The sequence below is a fragment of the Hirundo rustica genome, chromosome 1, assembly GCF_015227805.2.
Source record: "Hirundo rustica isolate bHirRus1 chromosome 1, bHirRus1.pri.v3, whole genome shotgun sequence".
NCBI lineage: Eukaryota > Metazoa > Chordata > Aves > Passeriformes > Hirundinidae > Hirundo > Hirundo rustica.
Genome location: NC_053450.1, coordinates 120,511,931 through 120,535,833, shown reverse-complemented (window position 1 = coordinate 120,535,833; position 23,903 = coordinate 120,511,931). Strand labels below are relative to the sequence as shown.

The following is a 23,903-nucleotide window of genomic DNA, read 5'->3' as shown; positions in this document are numbered from 1 at the left end:
TGGGACTTCGCACTTGGCCTCCTTTAGCCTCGTGAGGTTCACATGGGCCAGCTCCTTGAGCTTGTCCAGGGTCTCTCTGAATGGCACCCCATCCCTCAGGTATGCCACCTGCACCACTCAGCCTGCTATCATCTGCAAATCTGCACTCCATGTCATATGATGAGGCCTAACACATATTATGTGGCTCAGACCCTTCAAGAAATACTGTTTTCATTTTCAAAGTGCAGGATGAGACTGTTTCCCAATCCATGGCCATTCCTGTGAACCATTCCTGATCGAGGCACCCAGTCAGTGAACTATGGACCTTTCACAAAATGACAGATGCTTCAGGTCACTCACAGAAAGAACCATGTCCTCCTGTCTCCTGCCCAGGGGAGTGCAGGGTTCATGGAGCCCTCCTCAGAGGAGGGAGGCTTCTAACAGAAAGGCAACAGAGGCGACCTCAGTGCAGCTCTCCCTCCCTCACTGAGGGCTCAAGGCCACATAGCCTCCCCTGAGCAGGGCTGAGCCTGTGAGCTGTAAAGAAGGAAACATTCAGGCAGACTACACATGCTGTCACTTCTACTCACTACCTCCACACACCTCCCTACTCAGCATGATTTTTTTGCTGCTGTCCTTCCAAAGCACCCAAATCTCCTTCCTGCACCACACAGAGCACGTAGGAGACCACTCAAGTCCAGAAAAATCTCCCATATTGTCACACAGGACACTTTGCAAGAACGTTTATGACTGTTTGTTAAGTCCTGATCATTTTATAGAATTGCAAAGCAAGCGCACTTCCTCTATTTAGTACGAAGACTGCTGTTTCTTAATTTAATATTAATTTCTTTCTTTAATCTAATTTAAAGAAATCAAATCTACAGCAGACTAACTTCTAGAAGAGCAAAATATTGTCTCTGTATTAGGACCAGCCAAAGAAATCTAACTAAAAAGTTAACCCTGAGAAGATGCGGTTTCACCTGCCTTAAACAATTTCGTAAGAACACATCAACTTCAGCAAAGTTTTTAATTTGGACAATGTTCAGAAATAAAAGTAATGTATTCCTGTTTTACAAGTAGTTAAATAAGCACTTTTTTTTCTGTGTTTCTATGAATTTCCACTCCCCTTGAAATTTGGAATTACCTGTATTACTGGAATTGTGATTTCCTGATGGACGAAAGAACTGTATGGACAGAAGTTGCACAGTCACAGCAACTAGGATACACAAACCAGTGCCACTAGGAGCAGCTAGTCTGGGTAAGCTGAACATTGACTGCTAAATGAAGGGCAATCCTATCAGGCCACCTTTTGGTTTGCCAAAGTCCTTGGGTTTCTCTGTGCAGGCCCTGAGGGCTGAATGGTACTGCAGCCCCTCTCAGAGAGCTGGGGATCATCAGAATCGAAGTGAAGGAAGGTTCAGGGTAATAACCTATTGTGAAGTGTTGGCTTTTCTCTTATAAAGCAGGACAGATTGGAAAAGATCCTCTCTCTGTACTATAAATAAGAAAGTTTTAAAGGCACTTTTCACTGACTTATTCAGCAGTTAGCTTGGAACAGCTGAAGGAATCCAGATCATCATCCTTTCCAACTATTCAGGCTTGCTAAGCCCAGTTTGTTACTCTGGAGAGAAGACAGCAAACAGTTACTTGAATATTCTCAAAACACTTATTCATCCTGAGAGAAGGTTATTTCCAGCCAACGTCAATCTCACACACACACAAAAATTAGGCCGTGTATTGCAAATTTTTCATTCTTTGTTACAAGCACTAAGGAACTCTCTTTCAAGCAGCACAAATTGTTTGTGGGCTAGAACAATGCAGTCATTCTACTCTCACTTAACTATAATTATTTTTTCCTCATTCAACCCACAAATAGTTTCTTGTTACCAATGACAACACAAATCTGTCAGAGTAGTTCTAATGAAAATAAAGACAAACCGACCAATAATATAACTTGAAGCAGTAAATACATTTCTAGCAAGTTTTGTGATGAGTTCCCAATAATTGTTTCTGAACTAAAACCTACCAAACAAATGCTAAAGCAGTATAACTAACCTAGCAGAAAATATATGGTACTTGAATTACCTGAAACACACTAATGCTGGAATTCAATGAGCTAATAGCTCAAGCTTTTAGAGTAACAACTGTACAAGATGCACTACAGTCTCTTTTCCTTCTGAATAGAGCTTGAACTTCCATACGAGGTGCATATATAGCTTCCTTAATTTCAAAGAGAAGATGGATAGTCTTGATGCACTACTCTTCAGACTGTCAACAGAGGTAAGATACTGGATGTCAATAAAACACATGGATTTTTCAATTATGCTAAATTACATTCTTAGTGGTTTTTCTTTCAATCTTGAAGACAAATAAATGTCCCCATAAAAGAAAGTAAGAATGAATATGCAAGAGCATATTCATAAATGAAGGTGACTGTTCAATAAGCTCCTAGTGTTTACTTTTAGTGAAAATATAATGATGGAAGTTAAAGATATTCAAAAGCAAAACACTGTATCTTAAAGTGGTAGAAGGGAGAAAATCCACAGAAAGACTGCGAAACTGCATATATACCTTTTGAAAGCACATAAATACATAGAAATGTACATATACAGGTATGCAGGTACACACAGATATACATCAACACTCTCCTCTTTCCTTTAGGAAACAGCAGATACGTGTATTAGTCAAACTGAAAAAGTACTAAGATAACTCACAGATGCAATGAGTACATGAACTCGTCTGATCAACTGTGTTGTCGAATTTCATTGCATTTGTGAGTTATCTTGTTTGTTGCCCAGTCGAAGTTTCATTTCTGTGTCTTGCAAGTGTAAGATAAGTATCTTAAGAACTGGGTACGTTTGCCACAATGTTGTGGTTATGCATGGGATGGCTTAATTTCTGCTGTTTCAGAAAAAAGAGGAAATACCCAGGCTATCACCTCCACTAAGTTAAAAAACAATCACTAAACAGAAATTTAGTGACTTAAATAAATTAATAAGCACTTCTTAAACGATTCACAACTCATACTGGTTAGCTTGTGGGGAGAATTATGCAAAATAGGCAAACAAGATCACCTACTAGAGGCTAGAGGAAAATAAAAGTAGGTGAAAAAGGGGAGGGACTTCTCATTTAAACTTGCACAGAAATAAACCTAGGAAATCTGACCCCTTCTGCACTTGAATAGATCTTCAAAATGCTATTTTTTAAATTTGTCACTCCCTCCTCCTTGGTTCTACCTCCTAAATTGATCAAACACAGAGACAACAAAGACAGTTCATTTACATTTCACAAAACCAAGGAAACTCCAATTATGTCCAACCAAACACAGGAGTGTTCGAAGTTATATTCTATCCACAGACTTGTTATCTGTGTAAGTTCCTGAAGACGAGTATTACACTGAACCACAGAGGACAGAAAGAGATAATTCTGAACTACAGGAAGGACCAGCATGCTGATTCACATTTATCTCCATTCCCTCCACAGCCCCCCACAGTACTGGTTCCCTTCTCCTAAAGCCTTTAGACAAAAAATGAATCTGTTGATGGCAATATTTCAGCTGCCAAAGTCTAATGCTGAATGCTGCTGTCTTCAACAGCTGCAGAAGTAGTGAAACAGGACTTCCCATCACCTCCACCAGCAGCGCAGCAAGTCATGTCTCTCACAGCAAGTAGCCAGTTATCAAATACTTTAAAAGGAAGGAAAGAAGAGCTACCCAACGAGCAAAAGATAGTACAACTCACTGAAGAGTTCTTCTGATAGCTTAGAAGTTGGTGGCATCGTAAAATCTGGAGAGCTGATGCATCTTTTTTGCTTTGACTTCCTCTGTAACTACAATGATTGCCATTTTTCTTAGCAGCAAAAATAGTGAATACCGACAAGTTTCACAGCAAACTCTGCAGCCTACCAAATCTTCATTCTCTCTGATGTTTTTAAGATCTAGTTTGTCTTTTCCACTGTCATAACCCCTCCTTTTCCTTTCCTTCCCTTCTCCTTCTCTATGTTTTATGTTTCATTTTAATGTTCTTTCCATATTTCTGGCAAATTTTCATTTCAGATTTTAAAACTGCGGAATGTAACAAAGTAACACTGGTTTCTTTGCAGATTTTACAAACAGCAAACTAACAATGCAGTAAGAAAAGAAATTGTAAAAAGCACAGATAATATCCCCAGATGAGTACAAAAATTGTCCACTTTATTAATATGCAGAATTTATTCATTTTATGGTATACTTTGCTGGATGAGAAAAATCTCCTCTGAAATTGAATTTTTAGCATTTCTTAGCTTTCCAAATCATCATATCCTATTGTCAATAAAATGCTGCCATGTGCTGATTCTTTAAGGAGGTTAAAAGCAGAAAGATACATATATCCATCTATGTATTTCCATCCAAACCAACTGAAAACAACCCTGAGCTTACTGTTTTCAATTTTAATCAAGCAGAGATGAACAAAGTAGCTTGCATTCATTACATGGGATTTCCTTCTGCACTCACAAGATAGTTGTAAACTACAAATCTGACTGAAGCCTGGTTTCCAAACTGAAAAATGACAAGAGGATTTCAAACATTTAAGGGAGGAGAAAGAAGTCAACAAAGCAGTAATGGTAGCTGAATACACTTGCTATGCTCTCATGCACATTTTTCAGGATAACTGCGATTAAAATCAATGACTTGGCACAGCCAGATAAACAAGAAGATAAAATTGCCGTCAAAGTACTACCAGCAAGGTTTTCCTCTTTTTCCCCAATTAGCAAGGTAATTGCGGCATGTAATAAATATATGCCAGTAGAAATATTTGGAATCTAGAGGGAATATTTTAAAAATTTTAATTTTATAAATTCAGCCTTCAACATAAAGATTTAAATTTACCGACATATCCAATAACCTCAGGAAGAAAGGTTAGGATTTATCAAGATAGCTCTTATTCCCCAAGCCAACCCGTGCAACAGAGAACTGATAGTCTCCAGGGAAACCAAAATCCTCTTGGCAGGTCATGCCTGTATATATTTTATACATAACACTTTGCATTACATATATGGAAAAGGACAGATAGCTTTAGAAATGCTTGAAGGTTTTATTCAAATGTTACCTGCTGGTTTGTGTTTCTTGTCATTTTCTATCGCCACTGTTACACGTGCATTCTCCCCTTCTGTTCCAAGAGATGTTTTAGACTTTCTTGTAAAATCTTATTTAGGATGATACTGCGTGCCAAGTTTGTTTGATATTTTTTTAAAAGCTAGAAAGGGATTTTTCCCAATCCTGTCTCTAAAGTCCATATATTACCCTGTTTCAGATGTTCTCATTTCTTGACTGTATCAACCAATGATATTCCTTTTCTTCAAAAGACAGTCATAGATATTAAGCACTTAATATTTTAAATTAGATTAAGTTATGTATCATAGTGACTTTCATCTTTCTATCTTTTTCCTAGCTTGAAATATTACGTATTTTAGATAAAGAGAAGACACTTCCAAATGATACATATTTTTCATTTGGAAGATAACATATAGTCTAACTTCCCACTGTTCTTTTGGTCTCCATTAAATCAAAGTCTTTTATTTAGAAAATGCTGTAATTTTTCATATATGTCTATAAAATTGTTTTCGGTTTTACTGGCAAAACTAAATAAATGTTAAAGCAGCCAAAAATGTAACACGTGTTGTATAACCAAGCAAGCAGTATTGCTGTTATTACTTGAAGGTATACTCCCAGTTAGATTTTGGCCCCAGGTTTAGTAATTTTTGAAAAGAAAGTTGGGTAAGAGAATGCTACATGATTAAATTCAGTATAAATAGGAGATATTTGGGCAGGTAAATTAAATTCAGAGGAAAGGGCTTATAATGCGTTTATGCATTTGGATTTTTTGAAAACACATTACCCTGCAGTAATTCTAAGATGAACACTTCTGTGGTCAACTACACAAGACTCAGAATACACAACAGCTGTTAGATTATAAACAGAGTCAAAACTGAGCTATTTAGCTTCATCAAAATTTCCAGAAAAACACCAAATTTTAAAAAAGAATAAAAGCAAATTAGATCTGGCTTAGTTTCCAAACACTAGGCCTACTTGTGGAACTGCAAATACCAAATGCAAAACATTCTACAGCAGTTATTATTCCTCTCAGCTCTCCTGCCCACACTTCTATTTTCTGTTGTATTGATAATGGGAATATATTCCCACCACTGCTAATTGTAAGAATATTTCTGTCAGGGTATGTGAATTTCATGTGAAGAGTCTGTGTCTACAAAAGCAAGATCAAGATTTTACTGTCCCAGCAGATCTCATGTCAACCTCATGAGACCCGCCCTCAGTGCCACTGGAGAGCTGTACTTGGGCACCTCAGCTACCCCACAGCACCAATGGGAGCCATCCAGCTGGAACTGAAGCTGTTCTGGTATTTGCAGCAAAATCTGCAGGTCCAAATCCTCATTGATCAAAATCATCACAGGAAACCCACGACAGACTTAACATGCAAAGATTTGCACAGCAACACACAAAAATACAGGGTGGCAGTAATCCCAATCAAGCAAATTCCCCAACAGTTCCTGATTATTTTGGCATGTGGAAGAGCCATTTATCACCACATTTATGATTTTTAGAGTGACCAGATAAATTAATTCCAGAAGATACAAAGCTAGAATCACCAAATGGATCAGTCATTTTGCAATGAATTAGGCAAGTGTTAAATGAGGTAAGAGGTTCCAGCTATGCAAAGAGGACCTACTTTCCTGTCCATACATTTTTGGATTTGCTGACTCTGTTGGTATGGAAGGGTTATCAAAGACCTGACTAAGATCAGTGCAAGATAAAATATTTCTTGCTGACTTTTTGCTGCCTGTACCATTATACAATTTCCTACTCAAGTTTTTCTCCACTAGCTAATGAAGAGTGATTCCCACTTAATGAAGCTTTTGCTCTTCCACCTTGCTGCCACAGCCTCAAATTTTCCTTTGGTGGTTTTTTTTTTTTTTTCCTTCCCACTCCCTGGATTTCTCAAACTGATGAGAAACAGTGATTATGTGGCTACATTGGAGCAATGCACTGGCTCACTGGCCAGAGACCTGTCAGTGCACATCTTGGTTCTCCTCGCCTTTCCCTGATTAATAGAGGTCTCAGTCTTCTGCCCAACTGCCAGTTTCCACAAAACTAGGAGCAGCCTAAATTTCGCACAAATTGCTTTGAAATTGTGCGGTTATAATTATTTGGAGGAATGAGACAGACAGACTGTGAGCCTTTTTTAACTCTCGTTTCCCTAGGAAACCAGTTAAGAAACAAAACAGAAAATCCATCACACTACCACCTACAAACCCTCTGGGAAAAAAAAAAAAAATTGTTCAAAAATAAAGACCTCAAAACAAAATCCTGAAAAAGGTATTTTGGGATATTGCCTTCTGTAACACCTCTAACAGTGTATTTAACAGTGATGAGGCTTTCACAGAATATCGAAAACTACTGGCAAGCAATAGTTCACCACTGGCACCTAAAAGCAGTATGTCACTGCCAAACATACCACATCGCTTCAACTTGGCAAGAATGCTTGACAGAAAGCCAAAGAGTAGTGGAAAAGGCTGTTGGAAGTTAACAAAGCACTTCCCAAAAGTAATGTTTTGTTTTTCTAGGCAAGTCTGCTAGAGCATGGGTGATGGATTTACTAAAGAAAAAAGTTTTTCTTGGCAAAAAAAAACATGCTTTTTTTTGCTTAGAGCAAATTTTCCTGTCACTCGGCAGAATTTGAACTCCTACTCCCTCGTTTCAGAAAAATGTGGCCAGTTTCTGTTTTCAAGTGAAGAATTCCCACACAGTGATACTGATAGTATGGAAATCCATTGTTTAATATGGGTCATGGGAAAATGGCCACAAATTCAAGCATCATTACAATGGAACAACCATAGCAAATTATATTTTTTTAGGGTTTTTTTTTTTAAGTTTGCAATAAAATTATTGTTGTTGCTATTTTGTTTGCAAATAGTAGCAGAGTATTTCTCCAAGAGTTTATGAGAAGGCATTGTTTTACCCTTGTTTCTCAGTGTACTTATTTCAGAAAAAGTGCTGCAACTACAACATTTACTTGGAATTAAAAGGAAAGAAGCAGAGAAACCTTATCTTCAAAGCTGCTAAGGAACAAATTAATGAAGTAAATATAATCTAATACCAAAGCAGTAAGTGTATGCAATAAAGATGTAACAGATGTCCTGTCCAACAGGGACGGAATACTTTCGCGGTATGAAGGTGGTAATTAAAAAGCATTACACAGATAATCTTAAGATCTAAGACTTCCCTTACCCCCTGGATAGGATCCCTTTTGGGTTAGTGACATCAAAAATCAATTTCTTAAATGCACGTTCTTACGGATTAAATAATAGAACACAGAGGTAAATGAACAGGTCACTTTCACATTTCTCTTTACAAGGAAAAGAAAATAACCTTTACAGGTGGCACAGTGGTGCGTGACAACACATATTCACAGTGAGCATACAACAGAACTGCAGGCTGTTATTCCTGTCAGCTCCTCCTTGCACACACAGAAGCAAAGCTGGGAAAAAGTGTAAAGCACAGTGCCTCTATGCCCTGGCTAATATTAGTTTTCTCGCTGCTCCTGATAAAGCAACCCAAAGAGAGGTCACAGGCAGCCGCACGTGGCTCTAACTTCTAATCATATGATAACCCATGTCTAAGACACTTTCACTTCTCCCCAGCCCTAAGTGGATTCTGCACAACAGAGAGAACCATTTCCAATTTCTCTTATGTCAAAAAAGGCCAGACCTGCTATTGGCTAATAATGAAATATCACTGATAAAGTAATCTGAGTTTTCACCAATGTTTCTGGAAGGGTACCCTGAAAGTTATCTGTTGATGAGAAGACCAATTTTTCACAAAAATTTACTGTAATTAAAAAAAAAAAAAAACCAAACTAACAACAATGACAACAAGTAGTACAAGAGTGCAGCTTGAAAACAAAGTGTTACAATTATAAAGTGTAATATTCATTGAACATGTGCTGAAGAACAATGAAAATAATCCCACAAAATATGTCCAATTTTATCTATTTGATCACTTGAAAGGCTTCATCAAGGCATTCAACCCAGCTGGAAAAATAGGATGGAAGGACTGCAGAGAAAGACAGATGCTGCATCCGAGCTGAGCATGCCTAAGTAAATAAACAACAAAAACAAAACAAAACAAAAAAAGCAATTCTGACACAGTTCCAAACTTTATGAGACAATAAAACTTAACAAAAGACCATTTATTCTGTCACTCTCTTTGTTCTTTTGTTTTGTGATTTGAGATAGAAGTAGATGGTAATTTTTTTTCCTTACTAGTAATCTGTACAATAACTGCTAGTGAATTAACCCATGCAATTTTGGACTATTTGTCAATTCCATTATCAGCTGTTATTAAGAAATTCAGGAAACAATTGTTCAAATAGGAGAACACCACAAAGGGCCTAGCAAATGAGGAACTACAGCAGTAGACTGCTGTTTGTTTATACTTCGCTAGGTAACCATGTCCTGGCTTATCTCTAACTTTCTCAAAAAATCCACCTGTTTATTTGTATACCTCATACCTCATACCTCATTCTCTTTCAGATACAAGGCCTTTTATCAATTCATTTGGAAATGTGTGGCACCTTTAGGACTTCTCACATCGTTGTTGTCTTTAATTTTTTATGTGCCATGCGGTATGCAAAAGCCTCAGACTGAGATGAACTCTTTCAACTGATGAGTTTAACAGAGACAGATAATACTTTTGCAGGTCTTAACTCACCTGATGACTGTCAAGCTTGTCTTTCGTGTGCTGATCAAGAGCTGCAGCTCACAGCAAAGGCTTAATGAGATTCTCTTCCCCTTGAAAGGACTGTTTCTTTCAAGAAGAATCTGTAGCTAATCACTGCAAGTCTCAAGTTGAGAGGATGATTATTTGTGGGGAGACAGAAGCTGCAAGTTCTGTACAATTCAAGTAAAGAGAACTCCATTTACATGAAATGAGCAGGTTTTGCAAAAACCAGTTGGCTAGGAAGCCTTAAGCTTGCAGTTCCTGTGCAAGACCTTATCACAGTCCATGGGTTACCACGTACCAGAAAGAGCCACACCAGTTCACTACAGCGGCTGCTGAGCAAGCATCAGACTCAGCCAGAACTTCTCACGTGCCACCCGGTATCTCCGAAACTCCCCTGCTTTTCCTAAGACTATCACAGAGTATAATGTGTCACAAGTATCAAGTCATTTGCAAAACCATTACTGCACACAAACAAAGAGTCTGCTAGGTGTGCAAGTTATATCACAGAAAGCAAGGTGCCATTTCATGTAGTAACTGGATGCTCGTAAGTCCAGGATATTGCACACATGTATGACTGCAATAAGATAAAACCAAGTCAGCGAGACTGTTTAAAACACAGGACAAAAATATGCAACACGTGCCAGGGTTTTGCCAAGACAGCTGAACGAGTGCCGAAGGAGCTAGCTGGGGAACTGGAAGCAAGACTAGCACAGTGTTTGGCAAATGCTAATAAGTTCTTGTCCTCTACAGAAGCAATGAACATATTTTCAGGCTGCCTCATCGCTTAAAGAGAAGGCCACAATCTGGAGGCCTGGATCAATCTTTATCAGCTTTGTAATATGTTATGGCTGCAAGACAGTAATGATCAAATGGTATTTCACTGAACTGAAGAGTTCTGACACTGCTGCAGACTAGCCATGAACCAGCAAGCACCCAGAACGCAGCACTAAACTGAGACCCATGGCAAAAAGGTGCATTATACCAGGCCAAATGCGAGATGTTTGCTTGGCTGTATACTTACATCTTCTATGGATTCACTAGGCTACCTGTCACCAGTGCACACACACACAGGCACTGAAAAATGAAATAGTAACAAAGGCCTGAGGCAGATAAAGTACCTTCATGGGCATGGGATCAATGCCTATGTAACAAGTCAAGGTAAAGAAAATGCAGGTGAGGCAGTCACAAAACCCATCCAAATGCTGTAAGAACACTAACCTGAATTACAGGTAAGATTGAGACAATCATTAAGGTTTGCAAACTACATTATTTTGCTGAGTACAATATTCACAACCTTAATTAAAATTGCAGTCACAATTATGCTTGTTGCTAAAGCAACAATTCTATATATTTACAGAACGGGGCAAAGAAATTGAGAAATTGTGCAGTTTCCATGACAGATTTGAACTACCTAAATGTTCTGTGGTTATTCTTTAAACAAAATTTAAATTGAATGCTGATCTTTTCCAGAAATGACAGCATTTTAAGGTTTAAAGTAAGCTTTCCCCTGTTCAATAATGAAATAAGTGTAACACACTCAGAGCACATCTTTCACGTCACTCAGATTAAAAAAAAAAAAAAAAAAAAAAAAAAAAAAAAAAAAAAAAAAGGGGGGAAAAAAAAAGTTGTCATGAAAAGACCCAAAGGGATCTGAATCCAGAAATGTAAGTTGTCTTCTTCAGTGCTTGCTCATGCATGATAGGAGATAGGATGGGTTTTATTTAAGCAGAACTTGATAGCAAATCTTGTCAGAATGACAGCCGCAGTCCCTGACGGGCTTCATTGATACAACACAAAAAAAAGGCATCCCTCTGGCACTGGAAAGCTCCCAAAAAACTGAAAACTCATACAAGGCCATGTCTTCTCCTCCTGCTAAACATGTCAAATGCTATCTGTCCCTCCATTTCTACAGTCACTCATGACCCTCAAATTCTTTTAGTTTGTGCTCAGTAACTCCTGTCTTTAGATATTCTTTCCCTATTTCATCTGCTTTATTTTCTCCTGATGTCCACTCCTTTCTGAGGATCTTTTCTCCTCTTTCCACCACGCACGTGTGCTCACATCAAGTCAGCAGGGCATAGTAAGTGTCAGGCTAACACCTCCCCCTTAGGCTTCCAGACACAACGAGGTGCTGCTGTGAAATCCCTTCCCCTTCCAAACACAGCAGAACAGAGCAATGGCATTACACACAATGCTTGGGGTCTCCATGTCCACGACCTACAACTGGTCCAGGCCAGGGTGGTTCTACCTCTCTGGAAGACATAGGTGGCAGAGGCCTCAGGGCAGTGCCCTTTCCTACTGCACTCATGAAAAGCCAACGGGTCCCACAGCCCCTGAGGGGGACAGCAGCACCAACATGGTCCTGCTCCTGGAGCTCTTCTTAGCTCTGTGCATGACCCACTGCAGAGATACCCAGAGCATGGAGGCCTCATTTTGTACCACTGGAGGTGCTATTCAGTGGAAGGATGTTGGAATATTTGCTTTTATTCCCCCCATTTCAACACGCAGCCCACAGACATGATGCAAACCTCTCGCGTTCTCTCCATAACTGGAGGTGCAATGCCAGGCATCATAGCTGGGCTAAATTTTGTTCCAGTTAATTCTCTGGTCATGCTGGTCCCTGGGGGAATATTTCTGACGTAGGCTGTATCAGCACCCCATCACACTTTTTCCTTGTCTTTGTCCCTGCTCCTGGATTTCCAGATCCCACTTTCACTCCACGCTTTTCTTATTACTTTACTTCTAACTTTGGACCATGTTCATCTTGTCTGACAATAAAGTTAGCCAATATGTTACTTGAACTCTTTTTCTGCCCCACTGCTGTTTAGCTGCAGCTGTGCCTTCCACTCCAGTTCTTTGGTGGAAAAGCCTAAAGTGTCTGCGTTGTCTGGGGCATAGCAGCAGGAATGCTGTGGCAAGGAGCCTGGGCTTGGGATGTTATAGCTCATCACAAGGCTGACAGATATCTTGATTGCCAGTTTGTTTTTGGGTTTTTTTCGTGGGAAAGAGTGTGGAGGCAGCTTCTAGGATTGAAGAATTCTGGCTATGAAGACCCTTTGGAGCTTCATACGAGCTGACATGTCAGCTGAGTGTTGACAGTCTATCAAGCAGCTGACAGGGCACGGTCCTCTGCACGAGATGCTTCAGCCAAAAGCCTAGGAACAGGACTGGCAGGCCATTTCCTCTGTAAGCTAAAAGAAAAGCAGGGAAGGAACAGATGCTTCCCAGGGAGAAATACATGTTTGCATGTTGAGATTAGGGGGGAGCTGATCTCCATACTTGATCAGACTGTACTACTCCCCTTCCTTCTCCTTTATCTCCTCTCTCCAAGCCAGGGGAGCAGAAGGACAGATTTTATCACTGTTCCTTTTGTCAGCTCTCCCTCCTTCATCACTTCTCATAAGAGCAGGGCACAAGTTTGACTCTTACCCCTCCCTTTTCCCACATGGTGTGCTGCTGCTGCTACTTTTCAGCCATGTTTTTCCTTAGCAAAAAACTCGGTCCGAACTCTGTTATGATTCCCGAGGGCCAATGAACAGCAGCCAAAGGCATCTGCCAACAGGGAGAAAAGGTCAAAACAGGCATTGAAAGTCAAGCAAGAGACAAAGTAACTACGCCAGTATAAAAGGGATAAACAGCTAAATGCCACCAGGAAAAGACTGGATCTCCTCACTTCTAGACAGGGAGCTCTGCTGAGCCTCTCTGCAAGAGCAGTGTTTGGAACAGCGTTTGCGGGATGACACTGCAAAGCTGCCCTCCCTCCCCAAACTGCTTAGCCACTGACCAACAGGTACTGCAATCATGGGACTCCACAGGGCAACAGCCGCACCTATGAACACAGGTCTGGATTCAAAATTTCATCCAACAACAGCAAAGTCACAGCAGTAGCTTGTACAACAGCAAATTCTGACCTAACACACCATCCTCAGTGTGAAGAGGCAAGCACTAGCCCTACCAGTCCAACTTTGTGTCCCACACCCGTGGTACCCTCCCCAGTGGAGTAGAGCACACAGAAGAGCAAAAACTCATAAAGGTAAAACACAGTCCATGTCTTCATCCTCAGGTAACCGTCGGGAGGAAGCAAGAGGCAGTCAGTCAGCTCATCTGGAGTGTGCTCACAGAATATAGGTGCCACAGCTGCCAGTGGCAAAAAGAAGTCAAGTGAAGTCATAAGGCAGTAAGCTGCATTGGTAGCATGTATGAAAATGCAGGAACAGAAAACAAACCCAGAACAGATGCAGAACAGAAATCAGACATGTTTCTGAATGTGGAATCTCTTTACAAGTGTCACTTGGGCCGAGCAATGACAAGTACAGTCATAAGCATGAGACAGATGCTGGGACAAAACAGCACGTTCTGGAGTGCCCCCAGAAGGGCTCACAAGCCAGACAGGAGCATTCTTCAGATACCTTCCCTCCAGGCTGCTCTGAAACACATGCTGGGGGATGTCCAGTGTACAGTAGAACACGACTAGTCCAAAGTAAAACCCTCAAACACATTTAATGGGGAGTGTAAACTCCCCAGCAGCCCAAAACCAACTGCCCCAACATGGCCCCAAGACTATTATAGACTATGTGAAACAGCTGAATATTGGCACCATTTCCATCACAATAGAGACGTCTTACTCTTCACATTGAAACACGAAGAATATAAATGCAAACATTTTTAAAAATCATGCATAATCAACAGACATCTATTTGGTGCTTTCATTAACTCAAGATCAAGAGCAGTTGAGACCAAAAGTTCCTTTTTTCTATCAAAGGGGCTATACTCCACTCAGGACGAACCAATTCTAAACCTTTTTTTTTGTGTGAGATCTTAGCCAAACAACAATAATTTATTTCGTAAATATGTTAAGAACTCCATTAAAATACTGCACAGATTTTGTATATTATCTTTTATCTGGATGATGTCAAGGAATTTGTAGCAACAAGTCCTAAAAAGCCTTAGCAGATTACTACAGAGATGACTCCTAATCACCCTTCTCTCATAATAAAACCATGAGGCATTTACTATTTGAAGCTACAAGTTAGAAGTTACCGTGTGATCTCCTGCTCCAGTTAAACATAGGCAAGTTGTGCTTCGGAGAAAACAGGATTGGGCCCCTGTGGCTTTAATAATTTTACCATTCCATCAGAAATGCTTGTCTGCCAGCCTTGCAGACTGCCAAGTCTGGCTCCTTGGCTCTTGAACAGCATCAGAAGGCTAAAAACCACATGAAGATTGGAAAAATGTGCAAAGCCAGAGGCCAAAGAAAAGACACAGCCATTCAGTAAGATCACGTGCAGTTCCTGAGCTGCTGATAGAAAGAAAAGGTTTCTTGGAAGTCAAGAGCTCTTTTTAGACAGTATATGTACTTTTCCATGATGTGAGTAAATTACAGCATTCATGTAAACGTGATGTATGGAATGTATCTCTTGAAAGAACTCAGTAACGACATTAAGAAGAACCTTGAGTTAACACAGTAGATAAAATAAATGACTGCATGATAAGAATGGAGTATTATAGGAACCCAATCTTCATTCTAAGAATGGGTGCAAACCACAAAGTTAGCACTCACGTGACTATTGTGACACACATTTTTTGACAAAGTGAAACATGTATAAATAGAACATCCTGCAGATGTTCCTTTCCTCCCTAGTCCATTTCTGTTTCTCACACACCCGTTGTCTAAATAAACAAACAGAATCCACACAGAAAGAGTGGCTATGACATCACTAAATGTACCTGGGATTCCATAGAAGCATCTAAAACAAAACTGTTTCTAAGCACAAGTTGAAAACAGAATTCCAAAACACATCATACTTATATTCTTTAACGTATTTGAGACATTCTAACATGCATACCATATTGTATGTAAGGTTTCATCTTGTCTGTAATGTATTATTCCAACACAAAATAGCAGTGTCACAGTACAGCTGGATCTTGAGGGCACAAGAAACGCCAGTGAACTTTAGGCTTTTTTACATTTGAAATTATGTGAATGGTACAGCTTTTCTTCAGGTATGTAATTGTTAAGATTTGAGCTAGAATAGTTAATTCATACTAATGACCAGCTTCTTGCTTTGAAGGTCATAATCTAGCCATCAGCACAATGGACTGCCCAGGACTTACTCCCAGTTCTGTCACAGTCATCACAGGACTTTATCTAAGGCTCTCTGCACTTTCTGTCGTTGTATAATTAAGTGTAGAAATAAAGCAAAACTTAAGTGATTGAAAGCTCTTATCCCCAGGAATTACTCCTCTCAATGATATATGGGTATAAAATACAATACATACATGTGTCTGTGTACTGCACACCTCACTGATGTACAAATACAGAACACACAAATATATATATGTTAGAAGAAAAAGTGAGTGCATGCTGTCTATCACAACAAGAATCTAGATACAATAATTATGGAAAGCAGAGCTTCCATTTAGAAACTAAAACACGTCTCACAGTTGTGCATCCTTATTTAAAAAACAGTAAAGTTCAAATCTAACGACTCTTTCCAGCAATTACATTTATGATGTAATTTATGGCATTTATTAAACTCCTAACATATGGAATGCTCCTTTTGTGTCAAATTGCAAGTTTCCCAAGACACACAAGTGAGTTTTATAAACTGCTACAGCAGGAACATTTAAGTTTGCTGTAACTTACAAGTGGCAAGTTCTGAAGGGTTACCGGAGATTATCTCAGCTGGCTGCAGCAAACCAAAGTTGTGGATTTGAGTCACGCATGGGCCATTCACCTAAAGAGTCGGGCTCAATGACACCTGGGGTTTCCCTCCAACTCAGAATATTCTGTGATTCTGTATTGCTACAGAATCTACTTGAAACAGAAAACCAAGCCATAAAATATAATTTCTTCATATTTGCATTAACAGAAAGGAAAGAAGCTCAGATCCAGCAAAACCCTTATGCTGATTCTTTATATTACATACATATAATCAAACTAAGTTGAATGAGAGATGCATGCAGACAAAGCTTTAACAAAGGGGAAGCATTAGCAGAATCTGGGCTACAAAGAAGTAATCCATTGGCCTCTCCTGCTCATCATCTTTCTGCTCTGAAGCTGCTGCACATTAATCTGCTCTGAAGCATTGTTTCAGTCAGTTATAGGCGATCTATACAGAGTCTGGTTCAAGTTATCACATCTCATAAATAACCTAACAATATTTTGCAGTGCTAATTTTATTTCATCACTCCTGAGGACAAAATGGTGGTAACAGACCTGGTCAACTTGAAATACAAAACTAATGCTAATTTAATTTATGTTCTTCTACTTACACAAACGAAAACAAAATTAAATAACTTTGCCAATGGGGAAATATTTGCTTTTACTAGTCTTAAATCAAATAACACCTGCAAATGCGGAGTTGCAGGTTTTGTTCTTTTTTTAGTCACACAGCCACTTGCATGGAGTTGTTTATTTTTTATGTTTGGGTTCTGCTTCTTTTTCCCAAGTGAATGGTGAAGTGAAACAGAAAGCAGAAGGCAGGCACAAATAACTGCTTAATATGATATAAAAATTAGTGATAGGAAGAGAAGGTAAGCACTGAAATCAACAAGTACTATGCTCTACAGCAAAAAGAATTTCCTGACAAAAAATGCACACACATTTTACAGGAAAAATGCTTCTCTGTCCTCTACCTGCACAATTTCCAGGGCATGACACTTCCAATTCTGAATCAGACTTCTTTCCTTCTCCCAGGGGAAAAGTGAGAGGGCTTCTCTTAATTTAAACCAAAACTGAAATTTAATCTCAAACAAAGGATTTCATTATGGATATATTCTTAACTATTGATTCTAATATAATAATGCCCTGTATAAAGGTCCACTAACACATTATTTGTGTCTTGTATTGGAAAAAAAAAAAAATCAATAAAAATCAAAAGCCCAGCCATAGCAGTTTTAATAATACTGTAGCAAGTGGTTTTTAAGCCATATAGCTGTCTCCAAAACATCATGGTGAAGAATCCATATGCTTGTCAGAACTTGAAAGATAAATACACTTTAAAACTGTGTGTTGTGTGTGTATATATATATATACACACACATATATATACATATATATATACACACACACTCTAAAATGCCTTAAATAAGAAGGTTTTGTGTATGTAGTAATTTTATTAAACTGGAAGTACTTGTCCAGATAAAATATATGTCCTTAGACTACAACACCTACAACATTCAAGCAAAAAATATGGTGGGAATGTTACAATGTAATTAATACCCTTTTTTAAAAATAATTTTCTTCATGTTGTTGTTTGGGTTTTTATTTTTTCTCTTTACTAAAGAGACAAATTCTTGACAATCAGGATAAAAACCATATGCTCATGTATTCACATCATAACTTAAAAACTTCTTTGGGACATGTGAAGTATTGCTATTTTTCATTCCATCAAAACATCTGGATTTTAGTGGTTTTACAGCACAAATGGCTTGTTCAGAGTATAGCCTTTCCCCATTTAAAAAAAATTTATACCCCATTCCATTCTCATCACATGGCTAGCATATGTTTCATGCCAACTTTATTCAAGGCCAAAACCTATCGTAACTCATCAGGCAAATGAATTACAGGAATGTAAAGCAAAGCAGAAAAAAAAAAAAATCCAATCAAGTCAGTCAAAAAAATTCCCCTAAATACCAAAAATTCCACACTATCCTGAGAAGTGAAGAGATAAATTACAATCAGATTCCTGTTTTTTTCTCAGAAGGTCATCATAACCGAAGAGATGAAAGAAAAGAAATAGAGGATGAATAAGTTAGCTTAGTTTCTGTATGGTCTGTAAAAGCAAGTACAGTTTTCCAAAATAAGTAGATCAGATAAGAGCAAGGAAGGAATGTAGATTACTGAAATATTTCTCTTTCCAACAAAATACCAAAACAAAACAAACCAGATTACCCCATAGAGGCACTGTTGAAAAACACGGTTGCTTAAGACTATTCCATTTGCCAGCACATATCCTCCTGAGATTTTCTTACCATTTGCCTCTTATTTTCAATAAAACTCAGAGATAGCAGAGGTATAATCTCCTTTTATTTATAAGGAGAGGGATGCAAAATAGAAACAATTTTTGACTTTTGGGCAGGTGATACAATCTTTTGTTTAGAGGTTTTTTTTTCAGTAAAGGCCTGAAGTATTATAGAGTAGACCCTAATTTGTCTCTTCCGGCTTTGTGGCAAAAGATTTACGCAACTGTCTTTTATTTTCCTTGGTTCTTTTATTGTTATAAAATTCAATCATTGCTAATTAACATTAGTTATCGTCTCTAAGGCACTGAGAAGACAACTTCCTCTGCAATTCTTCTGTAATTTCGCTGAACCGGCAATGAGCCATGCAATTCACAAATACAGTAACTTCTTCTCCACAAGTAAAAATGTGTGATTATTTTATCAGTTTAATTTGGGTGAAAACTGATGTGGTTTCACCGAGGGAGAAAAGCAGCCCATAAGCTTTGGAAGGTACAGATGACTAAAAAATGACACCATCAAGGGAAAACATGGAAGACAGACTAGGATTTCTTGGAAGAGGCCACCTTAACAGAAACAAGAAAGGTCAGGCTCATAAGCAAATTTATAAAACCAGCTCCAAACAAGTATGCCCACCTCAAGTCTGAAATGTCTTAGCAAAGTGTGCTTTACTCCTCAAGCGCCAATCTACACTAGATAACCCTTTGCTGATCACCATTATCACACTTTTTCAAAACATAAAGGACAGTGGCAAATCTAACCACTTTAAATTCTGGAGAACCATGCAGATTATCAGTGTTGTGGCACACAATGAAAACTGATGGGTTTTTCATACCCTGCTTTCCCTGAAAGCTTGTAAAGTCTTTCCCTTGACACTTCACTTTCACGTAAATCAATTTCTAACACTGGCAATCAAAAATGAAGCTTACACATGCAAGCTTAATTCTGTCTTTTTCAACTATGCATTATTTACTCTGCAGTCAAGTAAATGATCAAACAGTTTTCCACTGGACATCTGCATCAGTGCAAAGCAAGGCAAAATTTCAGAAAATAAATTTAAAAAATTAATAAAGAGGCATATTTCCTTACATTCTTTTAGTTGTGTATGTCCAAAGGTAAACAGTAACCAAAGACAGCAATCAAGTGAACTTAAGTTTCTAGCTAATGTTTCAGAAAAATGATTGTCAGGACAGTATTTTATCCCTGTTTTCAAGAGAGTGATGCCAAGTGAATGAGCAATGCCAGAAGGTCAAGGGAGGTGATGCTCCCGCTCTGCTCAGCCCTGGGGAAGCCACATTTGGAGTGCTGTGTCCAGTTCTGGGCTCCTCAGTACAAAACAGACATGGAACTCCTGGAGCAGGTCCAGCAGAGAGCTATGAAGTTGGTCAGGATCTGGGGAATCTTTCTTAAAACAAAAGGCTGAGTGAGCTGGGCCTGTTCAGCCTCAAGAAGAAGCAAGAGGAAAACTCATTAATATGTACCAAATATCTAAAGGGTGAGTGTGAAGAGGATGGAGCCAGGCTCTTCTTTGTGATGCCACCAGGACAAGAGGCAATGGGCAGAAGCTGATGCACAGGAAGTTCCACCTGAATATGAAGAAAACCTTCTTTACTGTGCAAGTGACCGCACACTGGAATAGATTGCTCAGAGAGGTTGTGGAGTCTCCCTCACTGGAGATATTCAAAACCCATCTGGACACAATCCTGTGCCATGTGCTCTAGGATGACCCTGCTTGAGCAGGGAGCTTGGATCACACGACCCACTGTGGTCCCTTCCAACCGCACTCAGTGATTCTGTGAGTTCATAATAGTGTGAGCTGATTTAAAGAAGGTCCTATATCTCTTCCTCACAATATGCTCCCTCCTACCAACTCCAGCATTCTTCAGACCCTTTCACAAGACAAAGATACAGTGGAGGATAACCAAACAAAAAACCTGCATAACCTGCCAGATACACGAGTTAAACCAACTCACAGCTGATAGGCAAGAGAGGGGAGCAGGATTTCCCCACATACAGCTGCAAAAACTTACATCCCCCTAGCTGCCAGACAAAGAGCACTTCTAATATATGCCACATTCTGGAACTGATCTCTCATTATCTGGGTATCACATCTGCAAATACATGCAGTTCTAAACTGCAAATATGACCAGCATCCACCTTTATGTCTGAAGTCAACAAGAGCTGCTTTTCAAACACATGAGGGAGGAAATGCTAAAAACTTGGAAAACTTCTGGCATAACCTGTGAATTAGCTCCCATCTGCAATATGGAGATAATCACATCCTTCTCACCATTAAGATTAAACACTTGTGAGAGATACAGTTATCAGATAAACCATTGCTTTAGAAAAGCTCCAGAGAAAAATGAGTACCCGTCTGCACTGCCAGGCTCACTCGCCTTGTAAATAAGGCCTAGCATAAGAATAGAATAAAATACTTTTTAGGCACTCATAATTTAACATGACTTATTCTAAAAACCCAGTGAAGGAGAAAACCTGTGGAAAAAATTATGTCAGGATATACATGCACACTGGATAGGCTAAAGTAGATTCATACAAGACAGACTTCATAATCCAAATGTTCTTTTCACACTGCTAGGAGCATTTCATTCTTAGAAGCCTCCAAATCCACATGGATATAGGTGAAACCCTCCTTGTTAACTCTGTTTATCTGCAGAGGTTATTTCTCAGCAAAAACATAAATGAACTATGATGATGAAAAAAGCCTGGAATATCATAGCACTACATAGTGAAACATGAGCCTTCACACAGACAACAACTAGAATACGGAGGAAACTGCCAATGCTGAAAGCACATAGTCACAGGTGATAACTAAGGAAATAGAGCAGGAACAACAGCTCCATCCCCCCACATCTGCCTATCTGTTGACATCTTCAGATACTGGAGTGATGGAAATACAACATGCCAAAGCAGAACTCAGTGGAGCTGGAGAGCTTATGCTATTTGGCAAGCCCAAGAATCTCATAGAAGTGCTTCTATTAACAATCTCTTTAAAGCCAGCCTCCTAAAATTGTAATATAAGAATCTATGATGAGTAAGAAAAACATACGCAAGTATACTTTACAATGAACCTGTGCATTTAATCAGACTTGGAAAGCTTGGGTTTAACTTTTTCTCTTTACCAGACATCCTCTGTGCCTGAGGCAAGCCACATTGCTACCAAAAGTACTGATTCCTCCTACACAGAGTGCCAAAGACGAGACTTCATGAGAGAATAGGATAGTGCACATGATAAAGTTTGAGAGACACTCAGACAGAACGGTGATGAACATTCCAGAAAAGCCTGGAGAAGTGTGTCCTCAATATTAATTCATTTTCGCTAATGACACAACTTGCAATACATCTCAGTAAAAGCTGTCAAACTATCAAAGGACATAAACAGTTGACTTTGAAATAAAAACACATAAATGTCGAAACAACTGCAATACATGAACATGAAAAAAAAATCCTCTACCATTTGCTTGGTGCTCTCAGGAACAGCAGTGCATCCCAATTAGTATATCAAAACAACATAAGAGAACACAAATACAGAAGACAAGCACTCAAAGTCTGCAAAGACAAAATTGCTCAAAAGACACAATTGCCTACAAGAGCACAGTCCTGTCCAATCACCTACTCTAAACCTCCACCTTTTTCAAACTCAAGTCTACTTGCAGCAGGTTTTAAGACCCCAGGAATTCCCACTGCTCTGGGCCAACACGCTGAGCTACACGAGGTGTCTCATCAAGCGACACACCAGCAGCTCTTTGTCTCACACCATGAGTGACATGTGGCTCAGCTGCTCCCTTGACCTGACGTGCAAAACAAGGGAAGTCGCAGCACGCTGCAGGGCAAGAGCACAGAGGCTCCACCTGGCATCTTGCCAGCCAGCTCTAGCAGATTTTGGTACTGTGTTGTTTTATATATAGCAAGAAGCAGGTCCCAGCCTTCTGCTCAAGATTCAGACTTCCAAATGGTGTGAGGAGTAATTGCTTGTGTAACAGGCTAATTCTGCAGTGAAAGAGGGCACAGGCAACGGTGTGAGCAATACTGGCAGAGATGCCTGACGTCAATCAGCAAGGAAAAAAACGGAGTATCTATAGATTGGCACAAGAATTAAAACAAGACTATTTCAGATCGAAGGAAAAAATGGTAAAAATTGCATGAGACTGGATCTTCACCCCTTTGATGTTTTAGGTATTTAGTGTCTCCCACTATCCTGTTTCCACCTACACGGATGCACCTGTAAGTATCTATAACCGCGTAAGAGTTATTTGTGGCAAGTTACCAAAACTGAAGACACTAACTTCAGCCTCTCAAAATACCCCTAACAGAGCCCAGAGAGCAGAAGGGGAGCAAGGAAAATGAGCAGTAAAGTATCTAACCTTGCAGACCTGAACTGCTTTACCATATGAAAATTGGATAAAATGCAAATTAAGGAAACAAATGTCCACATCAGAGTAAAAAAAACAAATAACAATAAAAATCAAACAAAACAAAACAAATAAAAGGGGAAGGGTAACAAGCCTAAAATCTGATAACCTGTAACTAGCTGTAAGGCTAAAAATCAACACAAAATTCTCACTAAGATCTCTACATGGAAGCATTATGACTGAAGAGAAGGCATTTACTTGAAGAAATTGAAGACATTTTAAGAACTTATCTACTATCCAAAAAACATTATGGACCAATTAACACATTTACTTTAATAGAAAAAGAAATTAAAAATATTATGTACTTACTATCATTTAGTGTTGTGAAGTCCAAGAATCGATATTCATAGCAAACATCTATCTTGGTTTCTACCTGGGGCCTCTTCAAAGTTGAGTAGATATTACCAGGTCGTTTTTCATCATGCTTCTCTAACTTGTTCAATCCACAACCCATTTCAGCAGTTCCTGGTACAAAGAGGTAGGGAAAAGGGAAAATGCATAAACATTATTAACTTTGAGTTTTTCTTTCCGGTTTCATGCCCCATACTAGTACATTAGGGTGATTTTTAATTTTTAAATACAAGCTGCCTACAAACTACATAAAGTTGTGGAATTAAATAAATGCTCAGATAGTAACTAAAGTATATACTACTCATATCTGTCCTCAGGCATACTACTATTTTATTGGAAATTTGACAGTTTAATGTATGTATTTTGCATCTTTCAATGGTACACTCTGAAAGACACATTAT

The 23,903-nt window shown here is 39.0% G+C and overlaps 1 protein-coding gene across 2 annotated transcripts in view; it reads right to left on the bottom strand.

Moving 5' to 3' along the window:
* Positions 1-23,903, bottom strand: part of RFTN1 (raftlin, lipid raft linker 1) — a 103,101-nt gene that overhangs the window by 69,265 nt on the left and 9,933 nt on the right. For both annotated transcript variants that reach the window (XM_040081528.1, XM_040081539.1), the window contains exon 2: positions 23,461-23,616. In XM_040081528.1, the coding sequence (XP_039937462.1) occupies positions 23,461-23,605 (145 nt within the window). In that variant the 5' untranslated portion in view covers positions 23,606-23,616. The remainder of the gene's footprint in view (positions 1-23,460; positions 23,617-23,903) is intronic.